This window comes from Anser anser (assembly GCF_964211835.1).
Source record: "Anser anser genome assembly, contig: HAP1_SCAFFOLD_803, whole genome shotgun sequence".
Taxonomy (NCBI): domain Eukaryota; kingdom Metazoa; phylum Chordata; class Aves; order Anseriformes; family Anatidae; genus Anser; species Anser anser.
In genome coordinates this window covers 1-13,377 of record NW_028154155.1, presented here as the reverse complement: position 1 = coordinate 13,377, position 13,377 = coordinate 1, and the positions used below count along the sequence as shown (strand labels likewise).

The 13,377-nt window shown below is 69.2% G+C and overlaps 1 protein-coding gene across 1 annotated transcript; it reads left to right on the top strand.

The window, feature by feature from the left end:
* Positions 1 to 37: 37 nt before the first annotated feature.
* LOC310890472 (SH3 and multiple ankyrin repeat domains protein 1-like) lies at positions 38 to 13,282 on the top strand (the record flags this gene model as incomplete). The annotated part of the gene is given in 12 exon segments (XM_083852826.1): positions 38 to 151; positions 3,546 to 3,791; positions 5,135 to 5,323; positions 5,326 to 5,361; positions 6,547 to 6,618; positions 7,527 to 7,635; positions 8,403 to 8,560; positions 9,499 to 9,666; positions 10,518 to 10,634; positions 11,741 to 11,818; positions 11,907 to 11,973; positions 12,209 to 13,282. Coding segments are annotated over 11 exon segments (2,287 nt in total), but the record flags the coding sequence as incomplete, so codon positions are not given.
* Between the last annotated feature and the right edge of the window lie 95 nt (positions 13,283 to 13,377).

Here is a 13,377-nt window from a genome sequence, read left to right as displayed (position 1 = left end):
GTGGGCGTGGCGTCGGGGGTGGGCGTGGCCTGCGGCGGCGAAGGGGGCGTGGCCGGGGGCGTGGCCACGGCGGGGGGGCGGGGCCGGGCGGAGGCGGCCGCCGGCGGGGCCGAAGCCGCTCAGCGCCGCTCAGCTCCGGGGGACCCCGCAGGTAGGGGGGGGGGGGGGGGCGTGCAAAGGGGGGGGGTGGGCGTGCAAAGGGGGGGTGGGCGTGCAAGGAGGGGGGGCTGTGCAAAGCGGGGGGGGCCTGGGGAGCTCCGGGGGGGGGGCGGCGGAGCAGGGCCGGGAGGGGCGAGGGGGGAAATGGGGGGGTCGGGGCCGTGCGGGGCGGGGGGTGCAAGGCACGGGGGGGGGGGGGGGAGGTGTGCAAGGCACGGGGGTGTGCAAGGAGCCGGGGGGGTGTGCAAGGAGCCGGGGGGGGTGTGCAAGGAGCCGGGGGGGTGTGCAAGGCGCTGAGGGCGTGCGGTGCACCGGGAGGAGCGTGCAATGCACCGGGGCCGTGCAATGCACCGGGGCGCGGCGTGCAATGCACGGGGAGGGGCGTGCAAAGCCCCCCCCCCGGGCCGTGCAACCCCCCCCCCCCCAGGCTGTGCAAAGCCCCCCCCCCCCAGGCTGTGCAAAGCCCCCCGGGCCGTGCAATGCCCCCCGGGGGCGTGCGGTGCCCCGGCAGCAGCGTGCATTGCACCGGGCAGGGGCGTGCAACGGGGGCGTGCAAGGCTCCGGCTGCGGGATCCGCGCTTGCACGGCCGTGCAAAGCCCCGGGAAGGGCGTGCAAAGCGTGCGGGGGAGGGGCGCGAGCACCGGGGCCGTGCAATGCACGGGGGAGGTCGGTGCAATGGGAGGGGGGGGGGCGTGCAATGGGGGCGGGCGGGCGAGCGTGCAAGGCACGGGGGGGAGTGGTGCAACGGGGGCACGCTCGTGCAAGGGGGGCCGTGCAACGTGTGGGGGGGGGGGCGATGGTCGTGCAAATGGGGGGGCCCCGCGCGCCGTGCAACGCCCCAGGATCCGTGCAAGGCGTGGAGGGGGGGGGGGGGGGACGGCGACACGTGTGGGCGTGCGTTGCACATGGCCCCGTGGGGGGGGCGGTGCACACGCGTGTGCGAGCGGCGCCGTGGCCTCGTTTGGCCTCGCTTGGCCTCGATTCCGCCTCCCCCCCCCCAAAAAAAAGGAGCCTTGCACGTGGGTCCGTCCGTCCATCCCCTGTCCCCCCCCCCGGCTGCACCCGTGGCCGGGCACACGCGTGTGCAAGCGTGCGGGGGGGGCGCGTGCAGGGGGCGTGTGCACACTCCCCAGGCCACGTGTGCATCGCACGGGCGTTGAGCACGCCTCGCACGGGGGGTGAGCGCCTTGCACGGGGGCTGCGGGCGCCTTGCACGGGGGCCGCGTGTGCCTTGCACGTGCCGGGCGCCTTGCACGGGGGTGTGCGCGCTCACGTGTGCGCGGACGCCCGGTCCTGCAGCGCCCGACGGTCGCCATGGAAACGGCAAAGGAGCCTGGGAAAAAGCCCAGCACGGGGCCGGGCGTCGCACGAGCGCCGTGCACGGCCCCCTCGTGCTTGCACACGCGCGTGCGGCCCTGCACAAAGGGTTGGTGCGTGCGCGTGCTCCCACACCCCGTCACCCCCGTGCACGCACGCATGGGTGCTCACCGTGTGTGCACACGCTTGCACACGTGTGCAGCCTTGCACCTGCACGCTCGCGCGTGTGCCCCCTGCACGCACACGCTAGCACACGCGTGCTCACTGTTGGTGCATGCGCTGCTACACGTGTGTTGGTGTGTACACCCGCTCACACGCGTGCACACCCTTGCAGGCGCGCGCTCCCTGTGCAGCCCCACACTTGCACACTGCTCCCTGGGGCTGCGCGTCCTCCACGCGCGTGCGCCGTTCGTGCACAGGCGTTGTGCGCAGATGTGCGTGCTCCTCGTGCACACCCACCTTTGCACACACGCGCCCTCCCTGTGCACGCACGTCCACGCTCACGGTGCACGCACACGTTGCACAGACACGCTCCATGTACGCGCACGTGCACGCACCCTTTGTGCACAGCCTTGCACACGCACACACTTTTTGTGCGCGTGTTAGCACACAGCTGCTCCCCGTGCGCGCACACGCTTGCACACACGTGTGCCTTTTATGTTGTTACACTTCCTCTCCGTGCATGCACACACTTGCACCGTTAATACACGTGCAAACACACCTGTTCTGTGCATGCACACACTTGCACATTTAATACACGTGCAAACACACCTGCTATGTGCATGCACACGCTTGCACACGCCTGCACTTTGCACGCCTGTGCTAGCACGCTTGCTGGTGCACGCACACGCCTGCGCCTCGCACGCCCGCGGTGCTACCACGTTGCTCCCCGTGCATTCACACGCACGTACCCTCCCCGCCCCAGCATGCTCACACGCGTGTGCTCCCCGCGCTTGCACACGCGCTCCCCCCCCCCGTGCCCCCCGCCCCCCCCCGGCGCCGCCACAACTGGTTCAAGGGCCCCCAAGGTCACGGCGCCGGCGCCGATCTGGGGCTGGCCCCCCCCGGGACGCGCCCCACTTCCCGCCACCAGAACTGGGGCGCGGGGCCGGGCGTGCGAGGGCGGGCGCGAGCGTGTGAGGGCCGGGCGGGGGCACGGGCGTGGGCGTGCAACGAGCGTGCCAGGGTGGGACCGGGGGGGCCACACGGCGCTGCTCACCCCCCCCTCCCCCCCCGGCTGTGTAAAAGAGGACCAAGGAACTGCCACGCACGTGCACGACCCCACGTGTGTGCACACGCGTGTGCAAGGGGGTGCAAGTGCACGGGTGCTGGGGGTGTCCTCCACCTCTGCCAACCCCCCCCCCCAGCACCCTGACCCCATATGAGCCCCATCCTGGTGCAGCAAGCCCCTGCACCCCTATGTGTTTGCACACGCGTGTGCAAGCCTGTGGGTGCTGAGGAGCGGGTTGGGGGTGCTTGGGGGGGGTTGGGGGTGCTGGGGGGATTTTGGGGTGCAGGGGGGGTCCCCCACTTTCCTCCCCCTCCCCCTCCCCCAGCACCCTGACCCCATACGAGCCCCGTCCTGGGGCAGCGACCCCGTGCACACACACGCACCACAAGGTGTTTGCACACGCGTGTGCAAGGCTGTAGGTGCTGAGAGGGGACTTGGGGATTTTGGGGTGCAGGGGGGGGTCCCCCACCTTCCCCCCACCCCCCCAGCACCCTGACCCCATACGAGCCCCATCCTGGTGCAGCGACCCCGTGCACACGCACGTACCCCCACGTGTGCACACGCGTGTGCAAGCCTGTAGTGGCTAGGAGGGGGCTTTGGGGTTCTGGGGGGGATTTTGGGGTGCAGGGGGGGGTCCCCCAACTTCTCCCCCCCCCCAGCACCCTGACCCCATACGAGCCCCATCCTGGGGCAGCGCCCCCGTGCACCCCCCGCAGCCGTTTGCACACGCGCGTGCGACCCTGCGGGTGCCGGGGGGGGGGGGGGCGCTCTGGGGGTGCCGAGGGGAGGTTTTGGGGTGCTGAGGGGGGGTCCCCACCTGTGCCCCCCCCCCCGCAGTGTGATGGTGCAGCGGGCGCCGGGAGCATGCCGCGCACGCCGGCCTCCAGCGAGGAGGAGGAGGGCCGGGGCTCCGAGTACCCCGAGGGCGACTCGGACTCGGGGAGCTCCCGCGAGGGCCCCCCCGGAGCCAACCCGGGGCCCCCCCGGCCCCGAGGGGTCCCCCCCCGACCCCCCCCGGCCCCCGACGACGCCCACTTCAGCATGATGGTGTTCCGCATCGGCATCCCCGACCTGCACCAGACGGTGAGGGGGGGGTCCCCAAAAATAGGGGGGGGGTCCCCCAAAATAAGGAAGGGTCCCCCAAAATAAGGGAGGGTCCCCAAAATAAGGGGGGGGGCCCAAAATAAGGGGGGGTCCCCAAAATAAGGGGGGAGTGTCCCAAAATAAGGGGGGGGTGCCCATAAGGGGGGAGAGTGCCCAAATATAGGGAGGGTGTCCCCCCAAACAGGAGGGGTCCATAATTGAGGGGGTCCCCAAAAGTATATGGGGGTGTCCCCATAAATGGGGGGGGGGGGGTCTCCCAAAATAGTGGGGGTCCCCATAAATGGGGTTGTTCCCCCCCCCCAAATAGTGGAGGTCCCCATAAATGGGGTGTCCCCAAAAGTAGGGGGCATCCCCCAAAACATGAGGGGCGCCCATTCCCAGGATCCCCCACGGGTATATTTATGGGGGGGGGTCCCCATTCCCAAGACCCCCCCACGGGTCCATTTAGGGGTGTCCCCATTCCCCCCGATATTTTGCCTCCCCATTTTGGGGTGGGGTTATGGGGGGGCTCCCCATTCCCAGGGCCCCCCACGGGTACATTCGAGGGGGGTCCCCATCCCCAAGACCCCCCCATGGGTACATTTGGGGGGGGGTCCCCATCCCCAAGACCACCCCCATGTGTCCATTTAGGGGGGTCCCCATCCCCCAACATTTCATCTCCCCATTTTGGGGTGGGGATGTGGGGGGGCTCCCCATCCCCAAGACCCCCCACCCAGGTACATTTAGGGGGGGGTCCCCATCCCCAAGACCCCCCCATGTGTCCATTTAGGGGTGTTCCCATTCCCCCAACATTTCACCTCCCCACTTTGGGGTGGGGTTATGGGGGGGCTCCCCCTTCCCAGGACTGTCTACGGGTACATTTAGTGGGGGCTCCCCATCCCCAAGGCCCCCCCCCAGGTACATTTGGGAGGGTTCCCATCCCCAAGACCCCCCATGGGTACATTTGGGGGTCCCCATCCCCAAGACCCCCCACCCAGGTACATTTAGGGGGGGCTCCCCATCCCCAAGACCCCCCATGGGTACATTTGGGGGTCCCCATCCCCAAGACCCCCCCCCAGGTACATTTGGGGGGGGTCCCCATCCCCAAGACCCCCCACCCAGGTACATTTAGGGGGGGGGTCCCCATCCCCAAGATGACCCCCCCATGTGTCCATTTAGTGGTGTCCCCCTCCCCCCAACATCTCCCCTCCCCACTTCGGGACCTTCCCGAGCCTCCCCGTGTCCCCCACCCGGAGGCCGCCCTCCCCTCATTATTTCAGGGGGGGGTCCGCCGCCGTGTGCAACCCCCCCCCCTAATTTTTAACCCCCCCCCCCCCCCCCAGAAGTGCCTGCGCTTCGACCCGGGGGCGGCGGTGTGGGCGGCCAAGCAGCAGGTGCTGTGCACGCTGACCGAGGGCCTCCACGACGGCCTCAACTACGGCCTCTTCCAGCCGGCCGCCGCCGGCCGCGACGCCAAGTTCCTGGACGAGGAGCGGCCGCTGCGCGACTACCCGCAGAGCTTCGAGCAGGGCACCCGCAGAGCTTCGAGCAGGGCGTGCCCTACCTCGAGGTGGGCGGGGCCTCGAGGGGGTGGGCGGGGCCTCGAGGGGGCGGGGCGTAAGGGGCGGGGCCTCGAGGGGGTGGGGCCTCGAGGGGTGGGGGTAGAGGGGTGGGGTTGGGGAGTGGGAGGGGGTCTGGGGGCGTGGGAAGGGCGTGGCCTACCTCGAGGTGGGCGGGGCTTAGAGGGAGTGGGCGGGGCCTCGAGGGGCGGGGCTTGAGGGGGCGGGGCATCGAGGGGTGGGGGTAGAGGGGTGGGGTTGGGGAGTGGGACGGGGTCTGGGGGCGTGGGATGGGCGTGGCCTACCTCGAGGTGGGCGGGGCTTAAGGGGCGGGGCTCAAGGGGGCGGGGCTTGAGGGGGTGGGGCCTCGAGGGGGCGGGGCGTCAAGAGGTGTGGGTAGAAGGGTGGGGGTGGGGAGTGGGAGGGGGACTGGGGGCGTGGGAAGGGCATGGCCTACCTCGAGGTGGCGGGGCCTCGAGGGGGTGGGGCCTCGAGGGGGCGGGGCCTCAAGGGGGTGGGGCATCGAGGGGGTGGGGCGTCAAGGGGTGTGGGTAGAAGGGGTGGGGTGGGGAGTGGGAGGGGGTCTGGGGGTGTGGGGAGGGAGTCTGGGGCGTGGGATGGGCGTGGCCTACCTCAAGGTGGGCGGGGCTTAAGGGGGCGGGGGCCTCGAGGGGGTGGGGCCTCGAGGGGTTGGGGTGTAAAGGGTGGGGTTGGGGATTGAGGTGGGTGTGGCTCTGGGGTCTTGGGGTGGGCGTGGTCTGTGGCGATGTGGGCGGGGCTAGAGGTGGGCGGGGCCTCTGACAGGACCAAGGGGGGCGTGGACAAAATGGGTGGGGCTCGGGGGGGGGAACAAAAATGGTGGGTGTGGCCTGGGGAGGGGCAAAGGGGCGGGGTCACCCCAGGGCGATGGGAGGGGCCTGAGAGGGTGCGGCCGCGGGGCGGGCGGGTCTCGCAATCGACCACGCCCTCCTCGAGCTCGTGGGCGGGGCTTGGAGTGGGGGGCGTGGCCTGCAGGGGGGCGTGGCTGTGTGAGGAGTGGGTGGAGCCTGCGGGTGTGGCATGGGGGTGAATGGAGGGGGGCGTGGCCTTTGTTGGGGGCGTGTCCCTCCCGGTGGGCGTGGCCTTGGGGGCGTGGCCTTCTTGGGGGCGTGTCCCCGGCCGGGGGGGCGGTGCCCCGCGCTGACCCCGCCCCCCAGTTCCGGTACAAGACGCGGGTGTACAAGCAGACCAACCTGGACGAGAAGCAGCTGGCCAAGCTGCACACCAAGGTGGGCCCCGCCCACCGACGCGTGGCCACGCCCCCCTCCTCTGACCACGCCCCCCCTCCTCGGGGGACACGCCCCCCGCTGCGTGGCCACGCCCCCCGCCACGTGGCCACGCGCCCCCCGCCACGTGGCCACGCCCCCCCCGCCAGGTGGCCACGCCCCCCGCCACGCCCTGCACGGCTCGCCCGTAGGCGGTGGGATCTCGTGGTGGCCCCGTGTCCCGCGGTGTTCCCACGGCCCCCCCATGACCCCACGGCCCCCCCGGTGGCCCCAGTGTCCCCCCCGTGTCCCCAGGGCCCCCCCAGTGTCCCCCCAGTGTCCCCACACCCCACGGTGTCCCCCTTGTCCCCCCACACCCCTTATGCCCCTACAACCCTCTCGGTGTCCCCCACGTCCCCGTGTCCCCTGGTGTCCCCCAGCTGTCCCCATGGCCCTGTGCCCCCCAGTAGCCCCACGTCCCCTCAGTGTCCCCATGGCCCCGTGCCCCCCCGGTGACCCCACATCCCCTGGTGACCCCTGTCCCCCCGATGTCCCCGTGGCCCCATGCCCCCCCGGTGACCCCACATCCCCCGGTGACCCTTGTCCCCCCGGTGTCCCCATGGCCCCATGCCCGCCCTTGACCCCACATCCCCTGGTGACCCCTGTCCCCCCCCATAGCCCCATATCCCCCCGGTGTCCCCATGTCCCCTCGGTGTCCCCACATCCCCCGGTGTCCCCCCGCCGTCCCAACGGCCCTGTACCCCCCGGTGTCCCCATGTCCCCAAGCTCTCCCCATGGCCCCACGTCCCCCAGCGTCCCCACGTCCCCTGGTGGCCCCATGGCCCCGTCTCCCCCCCCGCTGCCCTCCCGTCCCCGAGCTCTCCCCGTGACCCCACGTCCCCACGTCCCCGGTGTCCCCCCCCCCCCCCCAGACGGGGCTGCGCAAGTTCCTGGACTACGTGCAGCACGGCTCGGCCGAGAAGGTGGCGCGGCTGCTGGACCGCGGCCTCGACCCCAACTACCACGACTCCGACTCGGGGGGTGAGTGTCCCCCTGTCCCCGTGTCCCCGTGTCCCCCTGTCCCCGTGTCCCCACATCCCCCTGTCCCCGCATCCCCAGTCCCGCGCCTTGGTGGCCGTGGCAGCCCAGCCCCGTGTCCCCGGTGAGGACGTGACGGCCCCGGTGGCACCCCTGGGATGTCCCCGAGCCCCTTGGGGGCACCCCCGTATCCCTGGGGACACCCCTGGGATGTCCCCAAGCCCCCTGGGGACCTCCCCCTACCCCTGGGGACACCCCTGGGATGTCCCCGAGCCCCTTGGGGACACCCCCGTATCCCTGGGGACACCCCTGGGATGTCCCCGAGCCCCCTGGGGGCACTGCCACATCCTTGGTGACACCTCTGGGACGTCCCGTGTCCCCCTGGGGACATCTTCATGTCTCTGGGGACACCCCCGGGGTGTCCCCGAGCCCCTTGGGGACACCCCCACGTCCCCGGTGACACCCCAGCGTGTCCCTTATCCCCTTGGGGACACCCCCATTCCCTTGGTGACACCCCTGGGATGTCCCCGAGCCCCTTGGGGACACCTCTGGGATGTCCCTTATCCCCTCGGGGCCACCCCCGCCTCCCCAGTGACACCCCAGGGTGCCCGTCACCCCCTCCCTGCCCATGTCCCCATGTGCCCCACACCATCCCCGATGTCCCCAAGCCCCCCACAGCCCCCTGCCCCATTACGCCCCCGGCTCCCCCGCCCCGGGGGGAGTGCCTTGGGTGACACCGGGTGACGCCGGGTGACACCGGGTGCCCCCAGAGACGCCGCTGACGCTGGCGGCGCAGCGTGAGGGCCCGGGGGAGGTGGAGATCATCCGGCTGCTGTGCCTGGGGGGCGCCCACCTCGACTTCCGCGCCCGCGACGGCGCCACCGCGCTGCACCGCGCCGTCTGCACCCGCCGCTACCCCGCCCTGCTGGTATGTGTGGGGGTGCATGGGCACCCATGGGTGGCGGGGACCCCTGGGTGTTGGGGACTCGTGGGTGCGTGGGAGGGCGCACGGGCACCCATGGGTGTCCGGGACCCGTGGCTGTTGGGGACCCGTGGGTGTGTGGGAGGGTGCACGGGCACCCATGGGTGGTGGGGGACCCCTGGGTGTGGGGAAGTGTGCATGGGCACCCTTTGGTTTGCGTGGGCACCCATAAGTGTGCACAGGCACCCATGGATGTGTGGGAGTGTGCACGGTCACCCATGGGTGGCAGAGACCCATGGGCCTGTAGGAGCGTGCATGGGCACCCATCAGCTTGCGTGGGCACCCATAAGTGTGCCTGGGCACCCATGGGTGTGTGGAAGGGTGCACGGGCACCCATCAACTTGCATGGGCACCTGCAAGGATGCAGGGGCACCCCTGGGTGTGCATGGGCACCCATGGGTGTGCATGGTGCTGTGTGGGTGGGTGCTGGGCATGCATGGGGCTTGCACATGCGTGGGTGCAGTGGGTGCAGGCGTGCAGTGGGAGCTGGGTGCAATGGGCGCAACGGGTGCTGGGTGCACTGGGTGTAATGGGTGCAATGGGTGCCTGGTGCAATGGGTGCCGGTTGCAACAGGCACAATGGGCGCTGGGTGCAATGGGTGCCGGGTGCTGGATGCAATGGGCGCTGGGTGCCAGTTGCAATGGGTGCTGGGTGCAACGCATGCAAGGGGCACTGGGTGCAATGGGTGCTGGGTGCAATGGACGCAATGGGTGCCAGGTGCAATGGGTGCTGGGTGCAGTGCATGCAATGGGCACTGGGTGCAATGGGTGCTGGGTGCAATGGGTGCAATGGGTGCTGGGTGCAATGGGCACTGGGTGCTGGTTGCAATGGGTGCTTGGTGCCGGGAGCTGGGTGCCGCGCCCCCTGCAGCGCATCCCCGCAGGCGCTGCTGGACCTGGGGGGCTCCCCCAACTACAAGGACCGCCGGGGGCTGACCCCCCTGTACCACACGGCCATGGTGGGGGGCGACCCCCGCTGCTGCGAGCTGCTGCTCTACAACCGCGCCCACATCGGCACCGTCGACGAGAACGGCTGGCAGGAGATCCACCAGGTCACCGCGTCCCCGTGTCCCCCTGTCCCCGTGTCCCCGTGTCCCCGTGTCCCCGTGTCCCCGTGTCCCCCTGTCCCCGTGTCCCCGTGTCCCCGTGTCCCCGTGTCCCCGTGTCCCCGTATCCCCATGTCCCTGTGTCGCCATGTCCCTGTGTCCCCATATCATCCATGTCCCCATATCCTCCGTGTCCCCATACCCTTCATGTCCCCATGTCCTCCATGTCCCCCCATGTTCCCAATGGTCCCCCATGTCCCCCAGTGTCCCCCAGTGTCCCCATGTCCCCCAGTGTCCCCCAGCGTCCCCATGCTTCCCAGTGTCTTCCCCATCTCCCAATGTCCCCTCAATGTCACCATGTCCCCCAATGGCCCCAGTGTTCCCCCCATGTCCTCCAGTGCCCTCCCCATGTTCCTCAGTATCTCCCCCGTCACCCCCAGTGTCCCCCAATATCCTTGTGTCCCCCAATGTCCCCATGTCCCCAGCGTCCCCCCCATGTTCCCCAGTATCTCCCCCATGGCCCCAGTATTTCCCCCGATGTCCTCCTATCCCCCAGTGTCCCCCAATATCCTCGTGTCCCCCAGTGTCCCCAGTGTCTCCCGTGTGTTCCCTAGTATCTTACCCATGGCCCCAGTGTCCCCCAATGTCCCTGTTTCTCCCAGTATCCCCCCAGCTCCCCCATCGTCCCCCCCCATGTTTCCCAGTATCTCCCCCATTGCCCCCAGTGTCTCCCCATGTCCTCGTGTCCCTCAATGTCTCCCGGTGTCCCTGTATCCCCCAGTGTCCCCGTGTCCCCAGCACCCCCCCAAGCCCCCCGGCGCGTCCCCGTGTCCCACGCCCCGTGTCCCCGTCCCCAGGCGTGCCAGCACGGGCACTCGCAGCACCTCGAGCACCTCCTCTTCTACGGGGCCGAGGCGGCGGCGCAGAACGCCTCGGGGAACACGGCGCTGCACATCTGCGCCCTCTACAACAAGGTGGGCGCGGGACGGGGACGGGGGGACGGGACTGGGACATGGGGACAGGGACATGGGGATGGGGACTTGGGGATGGGGACACAGGGATGGGGGATATGGGGACACGGGGTTGGTGGATATGGGGACAGGGACACAGGGAAGGGGACACAGGGATGGGGATGGGGACAAGGACGGGGACACGGGGACACGGGGATGGGGATGGGGACTGGGACATGGGGACAGGTATGGGGATGGGGACATGGGGATGGGGACACAGGGATGGGGGATATGGGGACACGGGGTTGGTGGATATGGGGACAGGGACACAGGGAAGGGGACACAGGGATGGGGATGGGGACAGGGACGGGGACACGGGGACACGGGGATGGGGACACGGGGATGGGGACTGGGACATGGGGACAGGGATGGGGATGGGGACATGGGGATGGGGACTGGGACATGGGGAGGGGAACGGGGACACGGGGATGGGGACGAGGGGATGGGGACACGGGGACGGGGACATGGGGATGGGGACATGGGGACGGGGGATATGTGGACACAGGGACAGGGGGATGGGGACACAGGGATGGGGACACAGGGATGGGGATGGGGACAGGGACGGGGACACAGGGATGGGGACACGGGGACGGGGACATGGAGACAGGGACTGGGACATGTGGACAGGGACATAGGGATGGGGATATGGGGGTGGGGACACGGGCACGGGGGATATGGGGACAGGGACACAAGGATGGGGACACAGGGATGGGGACGTGGGGACAGGGACTGGGACATGGGGACGGGAACGGGGACATGGGGATGGGGAGGAGGGGATGGGGACATGGGGACGGGGACACGGGGATGGGGATGGGGACATGGGGACAGGGGAATATGTGGACAGGGACATGGGGACGGAGACTGGGATGTGGGGATGGGGACACGGGGATGGGGGATTTGGGGACATGGGGAAATTGGGATGTGGGATATGGGAACATTGGGCTATGGGGATGTGGGACATGGGGACATGGGATACTGGGCCATGGGGGGGCCATGGGGCCATGGGATACTGGGACATGGGAGGACATGGGGACACGGGGCCATGGGGCCATGTGCCGTGCCACCCCCAGGAGAGCTGCGCCCGCATCCTGCTGTACCGCGGGGCCAACAAGGAGGTGAAGAACAACAGCGGGCAGACGCCCTTCCAGGTGGGACATGGGGACACGGCGGGGGGCGGGGACACGGCGAGGGGGGGGCGTGGGGACCCCCAGCTGAGTGTGTCCCCCCCCCCCCCAGGTGGCCGTCATCGCGGGGAACTTTGAGCTGGGGGAGCTGATCAAGAACCACCGGGACTCGGATGTGGGTGAGTGGGGGGGGCATGGGGACATTGGGGGGGGCACTGGGGACATGGGGACATTGGGGGGGCGCTGGGGACACGGGGACATTGGGGGGGCGCTGGGGATATGGGGGGGCATGGAGGATATGGGGGGCATGGGGGATATAGAGGGATGGGGAGGGACAGGGGAGCTATGGGGGGACATGGGACCCCCCTCCACCCATGGGTGCCCCCCCACCCATGGGTGCCCCCCCCATCCCAGTGCCGTTCCAGGAGAGCCCCCAGTTCGCGGGGCGTCGCCGGGAGGGGGCGCGGGGGGCGCTGCCCTTGCCCCAGCGCCTGCTGCGGGCCAACAGCGACGCCGGGGCGGGGGGGCCCGAGTGGGCCCTGCGGGGTCCCCCCGGCGCCCCCCCAGCCCCCCGCGCCCCCACGGGCACCCTGCGCAGCGCCAGCAGCCCCCGCGGGGCCCGCGCCCGCTCCCCCTCCCGCGGCCGGCACCCCGAGGAGCCCCGCAGGCAGCCCCGCGGGAGGCCCAGGTATGGGGGGGGGCAGGGGGGACATGGGGGTGATGGGGGCGATGGGGACAGTGGGGTGATGGGGATGATGGGGGTGATGGGGATGAGGGAGATGAGGGGGATGAGGAGGAGGATGGAGATGAGGATGATGGAGACAATGGGGATGATGGGGATGATGGAGATGAGGATGATGAAGATGATGGGGATGATGGAGATGATAAGGATGAGGATGATGGGGACAATGGGGATGATGGAGATGATGGGGATGATGTGGATGATGGAGGCAATGAGGATAACGAGGATGATGGGGGTGATGGGGAAGATGGAGACAATGAGACTGACGGGGATGATGGAGATGATTAGGATGATGAAGATGATGGGGGTGATGGAGATGACAGGGATGCTGGAGAATATGAGGATGAGGATGATGGGGACAATGGGGGTGATGGAGACGATGGAGATGATGAGGATGATGGAGACAGTGAGGATGATGAGGATAATGAAGATGATGGGGATGGTGGAGATGATGAGGATGATGGGGATGATGGGCACAGTGGAGATGATGGAGACCATAGGGATGATGGGGATGACGGAGACAATGGGGATGATGGAGATGATAGAGACGATGGGGATGATGGTGACAATGGAGATGATGGGGATGATGAGGATGATGGAGCTGATGAGGATGAAGGAGATGATGGGGCCGATGGGGACAAGGATGTTGAGGATGATGGGAACAAATGGCGATGATGAGGATGTTGGAGATGGCGGGGACGATGGGGATGATAGAAGTGATGGGGATGATGGGGACAATGGGGATGGTGGGGATATGGGGGATGATGGAGACGATGGGGATGACGGAGACGATGGGGATGATGGAGATGATGGGGATGATGAGGACAATGGGATGATGAGG